Below are 16038 nucleotides of genomic sequence, written 5' to 3'. Positions count from 1 at the left end.
CTAGCTTTACTACCCTGCTTCGCCCGGGACTTGGAGCGACGTCACGCGCGTTACACACAGACAGGCATTCTTGGCTCCTTACAGGAGTAATGCCATCTTAATGCAGCACCACACGGCCAAAGAGGACCCCGTGGGCACAAATATTTCGCGTTCCACGCAGCGACTCGTGCAGTTGCGTGCGAACTCATTCTCCGCCGTGGATGCAAATGAGATCGTTGTTGAATATAAGAATATATTTGTGCCCTCTGTGGCAATGAAATAGGAGGTGTTCAGATGTTCGAACACCGAATATACATTTTTTTGCAAGGAATCAAGTACTGCATTAACCGCACGTACTAACAAGCACGCTCTGATAACTCTGCATTATAATGTGTGCATTGGTTTTGAAACTGATTTTCTTACACCAGAGAAAGCCTTCTATATGGCCTTGTGTCTGTACCAGTGTTAGAACAGAGAACGCCAAAAGGCGAAGAGCACAAATTCCATGCACGTTTCAGAGCATTCATAGCTCGGGGCGAGCAGCTATGATGTCACGTATGATGTCACGTATGATGTCACGTATGATGACGGAAAGGGGAAAAACCTATTCTTTTTTGTCATACTTTGATAGACTTGACAAAGAGGTCCAACGACGAATGAGATGTCGATGGTGCAATTAGGCGAAAGGGCTCTGGGGAGGGACGAGGTGGTCGCGGGCCCGGGAAACCGGCGAGACGGAAATCGCTGAGACACCACCCCCACCATACCCCCCCCCCCACCATCTCCACCCCCACCATACCCCCCCCCCCCACCACTCCCACCATACTCCCCCCACCATCTCCACCACCCCCACCATACCCCCCCCACCATACCCCCCCCCACCCTCTCCACCACCCCCACCATACCCCCCCCCACCATCTCTACCCCCACCATACCCCCCCCACCATCTCCACCCCCACCATACCCCCCCCCCACCATCTCCACCACCCCCACCATACCCCCCCCCACCATCCCCACCATACCCCCCCCACCATCTCCACCCCCACCATACCCCCCCCCCACCATCTCCACCACCCCCACCATACCCCCCCCCCACCATCCCCACCATACCCCCCCCCCACCATCTCCACCATCCCCCCAACCCCCACCACATCCCCCACCACCCCCACTCCCCCCAACCCCCCTGCAGCCGTCGATTGGCGACCCCGATCTGTGGGGGGTCACCCGCAGGGCGGGGCCACGCCAGGCCGTGGCCCCGCCCTGCGGGCTCCTGGGGTAGGGCCCAGGGAGGGGGAGGACGGGGGGGGGGGACACGTGATTTTATTACTCTGTCTCTCTATCTCTCTATCTCGGATTCATTTGCAATGAAGCTGACGAAACATTTCGGACTGCAAGGGTGCACGTGTATCCGCGTGTCGCTGTGCACCTAGCCTGGCACACGCGCCGCGGTGACGTCAAAGTCACTTAGTGTCGCGTGCTGTCTTTGTGAGTCTAGGTGTGCATACGCAAAGTCTGTGTCTTTGTGTGTCTGTGTCTTTGTGTGTGTGTCTCTGTGTGTGTCTCTGTCTTTGTGTGGCTGTGTCTTTATGTGTCTGTGTCTTTGTGTGTGTGTGTCTCTGTCTTTGTGTGTCTGTGTATTTGTGTGCGTGTGTCTGTGTCTTTGTTTGAGAGTGTGTCTGTGTCTTTGTTTGAGTGTGTGTCTTTGTGTGTGTGTCTGTGTCTTTGTGTGAGTGTGTGTCTGTGTCTTTGTGTGTGTGTCTGTGTCTTTGTGTGTGTGTCTGTGTCTTTGTGTCTGTGTCTTTGTGAGTGTGTCTGTCTTTGTGTGTGTGTCTGTGTCCTTGTGTGTCTGTGTCTTTGTGTGAGTGTCTGTGTCTTTGTGTGAGTGTGTCTTTGTGTGTGTCTGTCTTTGTGTGTGTCTGTCTTTGTGTGTGTCTGTGTCTTTGTGTGTGTGTCTGTGTCTTTGTGTGTGTGTCTGTGTCTTTGTGAGTGTGTGTCTGTCTTTGTGTGTGTGTTTGTGTCCTTGTGTGTCTGTGTCTTTGTGTGTGTGTCTGTCTTTGTGTGTGTGTCTGTGTCCTTGTGTATCTGTGTCCTTGTGTATCTGTGTCTTTGTGTGAGTGTCTGTGTCTTTGTGTGTGTGTTCGTAGCGGTAGCGTAGTGCACGGCGCTACGGACCCGGCAAACTCGAGTTTGAGTCCCTTTCACGAGAATCAACAGTTGCGAATAATTGTACCAGTGCTGGACTCTCCCCTAGGTTGACTCAGCCTTCAATGATTGACGGGCGGGCGAGGATCCGGCCACACCCACCCCTTCACGTTCCGTACCGGCCTGCATAGAGGTAGGTGCTGGCTAACAGCACTTGCCCCAACAGTCTGTTGAGGCTATACGGGAGGGTTTTGTATTTGTATCTCAGCATACGTGTGCGTGAGAGTCTGCGTGCGTATGGGGAGCGGTGGTGCAGCGGTTAGCGCGCTGCGCTACGAACAGGGTGACCCGAGTTCGATTCCCGTGCACGGCCAACTTTCGTGGTGCTCGTTAACAACACTTGCCCCAACGATCTGTGAAGGCTCAACGGAGGATCTGCATCTGGAACGAGCGTCGTGGGGGTCAATCAATCCAACTCAGTTCCGAACCCAATGTCATCTCTAAATAAATAAGCGGACGATGACTTCTCCACGCACTACTTTCAGCTGCATCGTTTCAAGACAAGCACACTCTGGGCCGGCTTCGGCAGGCGGCGTCTCATCAGCAGAGTGCAGGCTTTGCTGGAATCGATGCCGGTGCACCACCGATATTCCAGGCAAGGGCCCTCTGATCTCGGTAAAGACTGTGGGGGGGTGGTGGTTCTACTTGGGCCCTACATACAAAGGCAGGGAGCACCCGTTTAGCCTCACTGTTGGGGCAAGTGTTGTTAGCGAGCACCTGTTTAGGCCGTCACCGAACGCGCTGGTTCGCCAGCAACACGCTCGGCCGCCTTTGTCTCCCCAGTGTCTTCGTATTGACCGAAGTGTCTCATTTCTTCTTCTGGCACATTACCGATTGGCGCTCCTTGTTACGGGTGACCCAAGCCCCCTCCCGTATGGAACCCCCGACCTAAGGGGTCCCGGTTCGCTCCCGGCTACGGCTTCTCGCTAATTGACTGAGTGTCGGGGGCTTGAAAGAAACCCGGGCCACAAGGGAGCTCCCCCCCCCCCCCCCCTGATCCCCACCCCGGCAGTCGATGTTTCTCATTGAGTTTGATTCCCTTGACTCATTACCGAGTCAGGCCCCCTGGCTGGGTAGGCGAGGGGGGGGGGGGTGTCCTTGTATTGACCGGAGTGACTGATGTCTGCAATGATAGCCATAGGTTCGTGGAGACGCGAACTGGTGGCCGGGAAGAAAAGTCATCTCTCGCGACAACTCTGCCACTCGTGCACGCACTCAGCCACACGGAGACAAAGCCTTGACAGGCTGTTAGGGCAAGTGCTGTTAGTGAACAACACCACGCCCGACTGCCTTTGTCTCCCCGGCGCTGACGCCTGGTCTCCGCCCCAGATGCACTCGAACTCCGGGTCATCCTCGCAGCAGCAGCAGCCTCAGCAACAGCAGCAGCAGCCTCAGCAGCAGCAGCAGCCTCAGCAGCAGCAGCCTCAGCAGCAGCAGCCTCAGCAGCAGCAGCCTCAGCAGCAGCAGCCTCAGCAGCAGCAGCAGCCTCAGCAGCAGCCTCAGCAGCAGCAGCCTCAGCAGCAGCAGCAGCCTCAGCCTCAGCAGCAGCCTCAGCCTCAGCAGCAGAAGCCTCAGCAGCAGCAGCCTCAGCAGCCTCAGCAGCAGCAGCCTCAGCAGCAGCAGCAGCCTCAGCAGCAGCCTTAGCAGCAGCAGCAGCCTCAGTAGCAGCAGCAGCAGTTTCAGCAGCAGCAGCCTCAGCAGCAGCAGCCTCAGGAGCAGCAGCAGCGGCTTTTGGCTCAGCCATTGAACAAAGACGCGCTTCTGCGGCCGTCTGGAACGCTCTTCCTTCCTATATTAGGCGTCCACTGGGAGCCATGCACTTTCAAGTCATCTAGATTGACAAACTTATTTCTTTAGAACTGCTTTTTGTGTTTAGTTTGTTGCCCTTCCCCCGCACACTCCGATGAGACCGGTTGGCTCCGTACGGTGCGAAAGATGTTCAACATACGTGTATATACGTGTACATACGTCAACATACGCGTACATACAGACATGCATGTACGCGTATGTTCACGCAGCAGTCGACTGGGAGCGTTCGCTCTACGGCCACTGGGCTTGGCTACACGGCCACTGGGGGGCCGCTGGCCGGGAGGTGGCAGCGCCGCTCCGCTCTGCGCGTTCCCTCGCATGGACGTCGCTCCGAGCGATTCTCTGCCAGGAACCCCTAACACGGGCTCGAGCCGGGACTTCAGGATCTGTAGAGCGGCGCCGTCTGAGCGGTGGTCGCTTCTCAGGGGTTGGTGGAAGTTGAAGTGATGGGAATGTGGGGTGTGGGTGGTTAGGGGGTGTACTGTATGTGGTTGCCGTGAGCCATCATCGCGCTTTCAGATGCGCTTCTGAAGAGAAGTGCCTGGAGAGAGGAGGGGAGAGGAGAGAGGTAAAGAGAGAGGGAGGGGAGAGAGAGAGATAAAGAGAGAGAGAGAGGAGAGAGAAGAAAGGAGAGAGAGAGAGAGCGCACGGCTGATGAACTGCAAGAACCGGGGCTATAAATCGCACTGTGATTGCTCGTGACGCGGTTAACGCGCGGTGCGGCGTTGGACGGGGCCAGTAAACAGCGACCTTTACTATCCCCCACACCACCTCCACCCCACGCACAACCTCCAACCCACGCACCACCTCCACCCCACGCACAACCTCCACCCCACGCACCACCTCCACCCCACGCACCACCTCCACCCCACGCACCACCTCCACCCCACGCACCACCTCCACCCCACGCACCACCTCCACTCCACGCACCACCTCCACCCCACGCACCATCTTCACACCCACGCACCACCTCCACCCCACGCACCACCTCCACCCCACGCACCATCTTCACACCCACGCACCACCTCCACTCCACGCACCACCTCCACCCCACGCACCACCTCCACCCCACGCACCACCTCCACCCCCACGCACCACCTTCACCCCCACGCACCACCTTCACCCCCACGCACCACCTCCACACCACCTCCACCTCACGCACCACCTCCACACCCACGCACCACCTCCACCCCCACGCACCAGCTCCACCCCCACGCACCACCTTCACCCCACGCACCACCTTCACACCCACGCACCACCTCCAACCCACGCACCACCTTCACCCCACGCACCAGCTACATTCACACCTGCTCCTGCCTCTGCGCAAACCGCGCCTCTCATCGTCGCGGTCTAGGCGCTCGGCACTGCGCCAAACGCCCCCGTAGCGCACACACACGTACGCATACACACACACACGCGCGCGCACTCACGCACACGCGCACACACGCACACACGCGCACACACACGCACGCGCACACACGCACGCATACACACGCACACACACACGCACACACACGCGCACACACACGCGCGCACACACGCACGCACACACGCACGCACACACGCACGCATACACGCGCACACACGCGCACACACACGCGCACACACGCGCGCACACGCGCGCACACACACACGCACGCACACACGCGCACACACACACGCGCACACACACGCGCACACACACGCGCGCACACACACGCGCACACACACGCGCACACACACGCGCACACACACGCGCACACACACGCGCACACACACGCGCACAGACACACGCACACACACACGCGCACACACACACGCGCACACACACACGCGCACACACACACGCGCACACAAAACAAACAAACAAAGATCCCCCATATAGCCTTAACAGACTGTAGGGGCAAGTGCTGTTAGCGAGCACCTATGAAAGCCGGAACGGTACACGAGGGGGTGGGTGGCCAGCACCACGCCCGACCGCCTTTGTCTCCCTAGTGGCAATGTTTACACACTGCACCAGGTACTAATTTGAGGCTGAGTCGACCTAGGGGAGGCCCGGGACCGGTTAAGATAATCGTCACTGGTGTTGGCCGTGAGTGGGAATCGAACCCGAGTCGCCAGGTTCATAGCGCAGCGCGCTAACCGCTACACTATCGCTCACACACACAGACAGACAGACACACAGACAGACACACAGACACACACACAGACAGACACAACAACAACCGCCATTCGCCACTAAGTGGCAGTGACGTCACCACGACGCTTGTGCCAGGCTATGTGCATCTTGAGGCCACGTGAAGTGTCGAACGCCCGCTGGCTGGAGGTCATGGGGCAGACCCAGGTGCCACGGGTCGACTGACTAGAGATGACTGGCTGATGTACCACCTGTGCCCCCTATTGTGCCAACTTGCTGTGCTATAGCCACCCGGCGTTCTGCTCGTTGTTGTGAACGTCGCTCCTCCGCCCTCGGTTGTTGGTGGAGGGCGACTGCCTTCAACTGCCCAGTAGCGTCCTTCACGATCCTCCTCCACAGAGGCCGATCTTGACACAGAGGTCGATCTCGACGTCCTCCTGTACGACATCACTCCATCTCTTCTCCAGCCCGTGCCGCGCCCGTTTAGCCCCCTCGATCCGGCTGAACAAAAGCTGTTTGGGCATGCGGTAATTGGGCATGCGGGCTACATGATCCAGCCAACGCAGCCTTACCTGCCGGAGGAGCTCACCAATGGGACTTTGTCCAGATCTTTCGAGGATTTGTGAGCTCCTCACATAATCCAGCCTGGTTAAACCCAGGATTGATCGTAGGCAGGCCAGCCTAAATGTTTCTAACCGGCGAAGATGTTCCGTTAGGGGGGTTCACGTTTCGCAAGCATAGAGAAGAGAGGGAATGACTGTCGCTTCGTGCGGAGCGACAGACCAGGTAGCTTCCAGACAGCGTTACGCAACCGATGAAAAGATAATGCGCTCGACTGATTCGGAGTGAGACCTCTGCTGTTAAACCGGAGCCAGTGATGAGCACACTGTCCAGGTATGGGAAACTCTCCACTCCACAACTGCCCAATCACCCATTGGGAGTTGTGGGGGTGGAGTGCCCGATGGTACAAAATACCCCGGCAGGTGCTTCGTTTTGGTGGGACTGATGGTAAGGCCCTACCTCTTATTGGCAAGCTCCAGGTTCAGCAGCAGCGCCTCCAACTGCTCCTCTGAGTGAGCAGCAATTACCAGATCATCGGCGTACATAACGTGGTTGAGCAATAAGGAGCCATCCCTTGATCGCACCCGGGCATCGATCAGCGTCCCATTATATCTGTACCAAATGGAAATTCCTCCGGTACAGCTATTGAAGGCTTCACGAACTACGTGGTCAAAATAGATGTTAAATAATGTGGGAGCCAGAGGAAATCCCTGTCGCACCCTAATGTGTACAGAGAATGGCTCTGACTCCCGGCCACGTAGTTTTACCCGGGCCCGCTCACCATCATGAAGGTTCTTAATGAGCGTAAGCAGAGGTTCAGGGACTCTGGAAACACGAAGAACAACCCAGAGCCCATACCTGCTGATGGTATCATAGGCCTTGACCACGTCAATAAAGCAGATATGTAGGTCTTGTTGGAATTCCCTACACCTCTGCTGTAGCAGACGGACAGAAAATATGGTATCTGTGCAGGACTGCCCTTTCTTGAAACCGCATTGGGGCTCCACAAGCCGCTCTTCAGCGTGCCTAGCAAGGCGATGTTGAATAATCCTTGCCAGGACCTTTCCCAGCACACTGAGGAGTGAGATGCCCCTGTAGTTGTTACAGTCTGTGCGGTCCCCCTTCTTAAAGAGGGGGGCCACCAGGGAATCCTTCCAATCCTGCGGAACCCGTCCAGTGGCCCATACTGTTATTATGATGTCATGTAGGGCAGTCTGCGTACAAACGCCACCCTCCCTCAGCATTTCGCTTGGGAGATCATCTCTGCCCGGTGCCTTTCCTGGTCTCAGACTCTGGATCGCCTTCAGTATTTCCTCAACAGATGGCACCTTAGCCAACCACTCACAGGGGGTGACTTCCTCCTCCAACGTTTGAGGCACCGCAGCCTCAGTAGGGTCATCCCCACTTTGTCCCACGATGTTTTCCATATCGAGGGATTTACCCTCCCCCAGGACTTCACAGAAATGCTCAGCAAATCTGCAAACCTGTTCCTGGGGGTCAGAGATTGGATCCCGGTTTTTTCCCCTAATGATGGTAATAGGTGGGGCGCTGCAGGTTATTTTTTTGATGAATAGTGATTTGTGATCGCGGGCCATTGAGGCAGACTCAATTTCCTCAGCAACCCATGACCACTACCCATCCTTGCAGTGCCTCACGGCTCTCCGAACCTCCGAGCGAAGGCTACGGTAAGCCTCCTCATTCTCTGACGTGGGATGCTGTAGACGATTAGAGTGGGCTTGTCGCTTTTTCTCAGCCATCCTGTCAGTCACGGTCTCTGTGGAGGTCTGGACCGCGTACCTAAAGCAGCCATTGCAGCTGCCTGAGTCACAGTCCTAAACCTCGCTCATTTACCCTTGACATCTGGAGGAGTGGGGGACGATGCCAACCCCAGCCGGAAGCGATGATGAAATTCTGGCTTGCAACTTTCATCAGCTAGCTGAGACCAGGCCACCTTAGGTTGGAATGGGGTCCTGGGTGTACACCCACCACCGGAGTGGAAGAATGGCGGGCGCATTTTACAGTTGAAAAGTCGATGGTCAGTGGGCAAATCAGCTCCACGGTAGGTCCTGGTGTCAAAGACATGGGCGCGCATTCGCTGTTCCGTCACTATGTAGTCAAGCAGACGTTCTTGCTTGGACCCGGCATGCAACCATGATGTGTGAATGCGCCGATGCCGGAGCAGCGTGTTGGTAATTAAAGATCATGGGCTGCACAAAAATCTAGCAGCCTCCTACCGTTCAATCTTGAGCTGATCTGGCCCATGCCTTCCAATAACTCCAGACCAGGTGCCAGCATCATGACCAACTCGGGCATTGAAGTGACCCAATACAATGATTGTCCCGAGGGACCACTTTAGCCAGCACCTGTAACAGGAAGTCATAGAAGGCATCTGACTCATCGACCTTGCCTGCATCCCTCCACGGATGTTCGTTTTCGGTGGGGGCATAAGTAACCATGACCATCATTCCTCACCTCCGGTTGATGGGAAGGCGAGCCCAAAGTAGCCTGGGGGCTTACAGCTTCCCACATCTCACCGCCACGCTCCCACACCCCCTTCATTCTTTTGTTCAGAAGAAGAGCCACTCCCTGTTGTTTGGTAGTCTCCTGCCCCGAGTAGGGACCTTGCCCAGATCTTTCACAGACACACGCACAGACACACAGACACACGAACAGACATACATACACAGACACACACACAGACACACATATACAGACACACACACAGACAGCCACACAGACACACACACAGACAGCCACACAGACACACACACGCACAGACACACATACAGACACAGAGACACACACAGACACACGAACAGACACACACAGACACTCTCCTTGGCCGGGTGCCTTTACGCACGAGCACGTGATGCCACCTGCTCTTTGCCATTGCCCTCTGCTCCTGCCCTCCATTCCCACCCTCCCACACACCTCCCCTCTCACCCCCCACCATCTCGCGATGCCCGCTAGCTCAGGCGGCTCCCACCCTACCCCCGGCTTCGACATTGTAATGAGCGGAGGAGAGAGCGCCGAGCGTGTGGGGGGGGGGGGGGGGGTGGTGGTGGGGGACTCAAGCCGCGTTCCCCCGAGCGCTCTCCATCTGCGCGCTAAACTCCCAGCACTGCTCCCAATTCCCAGATCTATCAGCCGCGCCGAGAATCGCTCGCCACTCCGAGAGGGCGATTTTTTCTGTTTTTATCATCGCAATTGATTGCTTAGTTTCCCCAGCGCGTCAATGCCCCCTTGCCAACGCCGCGGTCCCCGAGACTCTGACGCCGCTGCCGCTGTCGCCGCTTCCGCGAGGCTGCTTTGAATTCCTCGACTCTCGCCTGGGGGAAAGGGGAGACGGGCGAGAGGGGGTAGCCGTACCTTCACGACAAGTCTCACGCCGAGATGTCTCACCGGTGATGTTGTCTCACGCCGAGATGTCTCACCGGTGATGATGTCTCACGTCGAGATGTCTCACCGGTGTTGTCTCACGCCGAGATGTCTCACCGGTAATGATGTCTCACGCCGAGATGTCTCACCGGTGATGATGTCTCACGCCGAGATGTCTCACCGGTGATGTCTCACGCCGAGATATCTCACCGGTGATGATGTCTCACGCCAAGATGTCTCACCGGTGATGATGTTTCACGCCGAGATGTCTCACCGGTGATGTCTCACGCCGAGATGTCTCACCGGTGATGATGTCTCACGCCAAGATGTCTCACCGGTGATGATGTTTCACGCCGAGATGTCTCACCGGTGATGTCTCACGCCGAGATATCTCACCGGTGATGATGTCTCACGCCAAGATGTCTCACCGGTGATGATGTTTCACGCCGAGATGTCTCACCGGTGATGTCTCACGCCGAGATATCTCACCGGTAATGTCTCACGTCGAGATGTCTCACCGGTGATGTCTCACGCCGAGATGTCTCACCGGTGATGATGTCTCACGCCAAGATGTCTCACCGGTGATGATGTCTCACGCCGAGATGTCTCACCGGTGATGTCTCACGCCGAGATTTCTCACCGGTGATGTCTCACGCCGAGATGTCTCACCGGTGATGTCTCACGCCGAGATGTCTCACCGGTGATGATGTCTCACGCCGAGATGTCTCACCGGTGATGATGTCTCACGCCGAGATGTCTCACCGGTGATGATGTCTCACGCCGAGATGTCTCACCGGTGATGTTGTCTCACGCCGAGATGTCTCACCGGTGATGTTGTCTCACGCCGAGATGTCTCACCGGTGATGATGTCTGACCGGTGTGAGCGGACTCGCCTTCAGGTAGCGTGGCGGAGGGGAGGGGGTTGATCGGGCGGGTGTGGTGTTGGGGTTGGGTATGGTTGGAGTTGGGGGAGTGTTGTGGGTGGGGGAGTGTTGGGGTAGACCTGTTGGGGTAGGAGTAACATCGAGACGTTGAATGCCTTTGCTTGTGTTATGGCCGAGCGTCAGTATGGGGTCACATGGCGATGCCAATGTCCTCGTGTTACCGTGGGGATAGTGGAGGGTTATGATCAGTGTTAGAGCAACGTTAATGGGGGCGAGGGGGGGTGCAGTGCGGGGTGATGGAGCCTCCCTCGCCGCCGCCGCCGCCGCCGCCACCGCGCCAGCTGATGGATGATCCGGCTCCACTGTAATCGCGCCTCCCGTGATCTACATCGCCCGAGGGGAGAGGCGCTCCTATTCACGATTCTAATTCACCGGCCTGCTTTTCCTCCCTATTTCTCTCCCTCTCTCTGTCTTCCCCTGCATTCCCTCCACGCGTTTCGTTTGCGTCGTGGTCACCGCCGCCGCTGCTCGCTCCATCACTCGCTGGCTCCATCGCTCGCTCGCTTCATCGCTCGCTCACTCCATCGCTCCCTAGCTCCATCGCTCGCTAGCTCCATCGCTCGCTCGCTCCATCACTCGCTCGCTCCATCGCTCCCTAACTCCATCGCTAGCTCCATCGCTTGCTCGCTCCATCGCTCGCTCACTCCATCGCTCCCTAGCTCCATCGCTCACTAGCTCCATCGCTCGCTTGCTCCATCGCTCGCTCGCTCCATCGCTCGCTAGCTCCATCACTCGCTCGCTCCATCGCTCCCTAGCTCAAACGCTCGCTCGCTCCATCACTCCCTAGCTCCATCGCTCGCTCCATCGCTCGCTCGCTCCATCGCTTCCTAGCTCCATCGCTCCCTAGCTCCATCGCTCCCTAGCTCCATTGCTCACTCGCTCCATCGCTCTCTAGCTCAAACGCTCGCTCGCTCCATCGCTCGCTCGCTCCATCGCTCCCTAGCTCCATCGCTCGCTCCATTGCTCCCTAGCTCCATCGCTCGCTCCATTGCTCCCTAGCTCCATCGCTCACTCCATCGTTCCCTAGCTCTATCGCTCCCTAGCTCCATCGTTCCCTAGCTCTATCGCTCGCTCCATCGCTCGCTCGCTCCATAGCTTCATCGCTCGCTCCATTGCTCCCTAGCTCCATCGCTCGCTCCATCGCTCATTAGCTCCATCGCTCCCTAGCTCCATCGCTCGCTCCATCGCTCCCTAGCTCCATCGCTCGCTCCATCGCTCGCTCCATCGCTCACTCGCTCAATCGCTCTCTAGCTCAAATGCTCGCTCGCTCCATCGCTCGCTCGCTCCATCGCTCCCTAGTTCCATCGCTCGCTCCATTGCTCCCTAGCTCCATCGCTCGCTCCATTGCTCCCTAGCTCCATCGCTCGCTCCATCGTTCCCTAGCTCTATCGCTCCCTAGCTCCATCGTTCCTAGCTCTATCGCTCGCTCCATCGCTCGCTCCATCGCTCGCTAGCTTCATCGCTCGCTCCATTGCTCCCTAGCTCCATCGCTTGCTCCATCGCTCCCTAGCTCCATCGCTCCCTAGCTCCATCGCTCGCTCCATCGCTCCCTAGCTCCATCGCTCGCTCCATCGCTCCCTCGTTCCCTAGCTCCATCGCTCCCTAGCTCCATCGCTCCCTAGCGCCATCGCTCGCTCCATCGCTCCCTAGCTCCATCGCTCGCTCCATCGCTCGCTCGCTCCCTCGTTCCCTAGCTTCATCGCTCGCTCCATCGCTCCCTAGCTCCATCGCTCGCTCCATCGCTCCCTCGTTCCCTAGCTCCATCGCTCGCTCCATCGCTCCCTAGCTCCATCGCTCGCTCCATCGCTCTCTAGCTCCATCGCTCGCTCCATCGCTCGCTCGCTCCCTCGTTCCCTAGCTCCATCGCTCCCTCCATTGCTCGCTCCATCGCTCCCTCCATCGCTCGCTCGCTCCATTGCTCCCTAAGCTCCATCGCTCGCTCCTTCCCTCCCTCGCTCGCCCACCCGCCCGCGCAGGGCCCCGGTGTTTTGGCACCTCGGGAGTTTGCCGACGCTCGCCTAGACGTGGACCGGGGCTGGATGTCGACGTTTTGGGTCGTTTTAATGTCCCCGCCGCATCCTCAGCGACGGCGCGAGACACGGAGACGGGGGGGGGGGGGGGGGGGGGGCGCCCGCCGCGGTTGTCTCTGCGGTGGAGGCGGCGTGGTGCCGCGTTTTCTCTCTCGAAAGCGCGCCGCGTGGAGCACGACGCCAAGAGAGCGACGCGGGGAGTGGGTGGGCCGGGGGGGCGAATGAATGGGCTCGGCCACGGCTCCGGTAGCGGCCACCGCGGCCCTCGCGGAGTCGTCCCACGAGCTCGGAGATTGTCGCGGCGCCGCGCTGCTTAGCAGCATAAAAAAAACATTGACGGCGGCTCGCGTATAGAGCACGATCCAGTGATGCTATCCACGTGCCGGGCGTGTGAGTGTGTGAGAGATGGAGTGATGTGGTGCAGGAGGACGTGGAGCAGAGTGAACTAGCCAATTACCAGTACCAGCGGTGTCAAGATCTGTCTCTTTGGAGGAGGCTCGTGAAGGACGCTGCTACTGGGCAGTTGGAGGCAGTCGCCCTCCAACAACAACGGAGGGCGGAGGAGCGACGCTCAGAACAACGAGCGGAGCGCCGAGACTTCCAAACAACAGGGAGTGGCTCTTCTTCTGAACAAAAGCATGAAGGGGGTGTGGGGGCGTGGTGGTGAGGTGTGGAAAGCTGTAAACCCCAGGCTACTTTGGGCGAGCCTTCTGATCAATCAGAGACGAGGAGTGGTGGCCGTGGTTACTTTTGCCCCCACTGAAGATGAACATCAGTGGAGGGATTCAGGCAAGGCCGAAGAGTCAGATGCCTTCTATGACCTCCTGTCACAGGTGCTGGCTAAAGTGGCCCCTGTTGGGTAACTTTAATGCCAGAGTTGGTCATGATGCTGGCACCTGGTCTGGAGTGATTGGAAGGCATGGGCCAGATCAGCTCATGGGCTTGTAATTGTAATTACCAACATGCTGTTCCGGCATCGGCGCATCCACACAACATCATGGATATCTGCTGGAAAACGTTTCATCTTGGGCTTCGTTGCTTTTACTTGTCAAATCGCATCATCCAAGGCAGTGGTCCTTATCCTGGGGTGCCCGCACCCCCTGGGAGTACGAGATGCCCTCTCTGGGGGTGCAGGCTGCAATAATTTTAAGAGTCACTGCTCTAGGGGGCTCTCAACCCGCCTCTCGCTCGCCTTTATACGTCGCCATCGTGATCCCGACCCACCTTCAATAACCGCTCCGGAATGTCGCACTCCGTCACGCCTTCCAGTCGCGTCCCCTTCCAACAAAATCACCCGGGCCTGCAATTGCGCAGGCCGTGACTCGGGTGGCTGCGCGTCGCCCTCTCCCGAACGATCTCTTCCCTCTCGCTCCTCGCTCGGGTGCCGACACGCGCGCATTCCATCGCCCTCTCATCTCCGCACCGCCTCTGACCTTCCCTCGCCACGTGGCCTGCCACACTCAACGTCTCCTACTGCATCCCCTCCGCCACAATTTCACTCTGGCCGGGTGGACACAGGCGGCGGAGAAGAGTCGCGAAACGCTGCGAGGAGAGCCACTGACGACCCCTTGGCCACAGCCAGGGTGGATAGGGAGGGGGGGGGGGCGAAATGGGTGGGGGGGGGGGAAGCCCCTTCCCCTCGCCGCCGTCTCACAAACCCAAGTCCACTTCACGAGTTGCCGGGTTTCGCTTCTGCCTTTTACATTAACGGTTAAGACTGCAGGAGGAGGGGAACACTCAAAAAACGATAATGTTCATCATTATATAATGAAGCAGATGAGAAGGTGGAGGGGGGGGGACGGAATGAGGCCTTTGATATAATATGATTGCTTTGGGAAAAGGGCTCTGCCATATAACCTAATATAATATAACAAAAGTTTCTATTGCTTTTTGTGCACGGCAAAAAAAATTAGAAAAGCTCTCAGCCTGAAAAGGTTACAATTATCCGGGAGCAAATGACATTTTTCAACTCGGGAGCTGGCGCGCGTGTGGCGTTACCGCACAGGCGGATTCGCGGTGTCCGTGGGGGGGGGGCAGTGAGGGGGGGCAGTGAGGGGGGGGGTGAGTTCAAGTTCACAACCAGGTGCAATCACGCGGTGATATCATTGCTGGTGCTGCTCGATGATGAGATTCATTTTCAAGTTGACTTGCAACGCGCCGCCGCACTCTATTCGCTCGCTCACAAATAGAGAGTGGGGGGGGGGGGGAGACGACTCAGAGAGACAGAGAGTCGGGAGTGGAGACGACTCAAAGAGAGAGAGGGGAGTGGAGACGACTCAGAGAGAGAGGGGAGTGGAGACGACTCAGAGAGAGAGAGAGGGGAGTGGAGACGACTCAGAGAGAGAGAGGAGTGGAGACGACTCAGAGAGAGGGGGGGGGGAGTGGAGACGACTCAGAGAGAGAGAGGAGTGGAGACGACTCAGAGAGAGAGAGGGGGTGGGGAGTGGAGACGACTCAGAGAGAGAGAGAGGGGAGTGGAGACGAATCAGAGAGAGAGAGAGAGAGAGGGGAGTGGCACCAGACTGAAGAACGCGGACATCACCGACATGGAAGCGCGAGTCCTCAATTTGGAGGGTCGCCTCGCCGAGGACAGCGACCCTGCTCTTCTCCAAGAATACGAGGAGAATAGGGAGCGTCTCAAAGGGCTACAGGAGGAGCAGACAAGGGGAGCGTTTGTGCCATCCCGGGTGAAGCTCATCACGGACCTCGACACGGGATCCCCGCTTTTCTACTCCCTCGGGAGGCAGAATGGGAGACGCAAATCCATGGAGTGCCTCTTTGACGGTGATGGTGGCCTGGCGCACGAACTCCAGCAGAAGTCGACCATCATCGGAGACTTCTACGGCAGCCTGTTCTCCCCTGAAGAAAACATCGGAACCGGCCCAGGCGGAGGCATGCAGTGGTCTACCCACCCTGGGGGAAGACGGGAAAGAGCTGCTAGAGCAAGAGCTCACCAGGACTGACCGTGACGCAGCTGTAAGAAGACTGGCCCCAAATGAATCCCCAGGGTTAGACGGCC

At 57.8% G+C, this 16038-nt stretch overlaps 1 protein-coding gene across 1 annotated transcript in view; it reads left to right on the top strand.

Moving 5' to 3' along the window:
- The first annotated feature begins 3309 nt into the window (after positions 1–3309).
- LOC142929089 (uncharacterized) overlaps positions 3310–16038 on the top strand; it is a 29749-nt gene continuing 17020 nt past the window's right edge. Inside the window, exons 1-3 of the mRNA XM_076069541.1 lie at positions 3310–3322; positions 3784–3845; positions 14696–14729. Of these exons, the coding sequence (XP_075925656.1) occupies positions 3310–3322; positions 3784–3845; positions 14696–14729 (109 nt within the window). The remainder of the gene's footprint in view (positions 3323–3783; positions 3846–14695; positions 14730–16038) is intronic.

Source organism: Petromyzon marinus, chromosome 25, assembly GCF_048934315.1.
Source record: "Petromyzon marinus isolate PM22_M1 ecotype Great Lakes invasive population chromosome 25, UKy_Petmar_22M1.pri1.0, whole genome shotgun sequence".
Lineage (NCBI taxonomy): Eukaryota > Metazoa > Chordata > Hyperoartia > Petromyzontiformes > Petromyzontidae > Petromyzon > Petromyzon marinus.
This window is presented reverse-complemented; position numbering and strand designations above follow the sequence as displayed.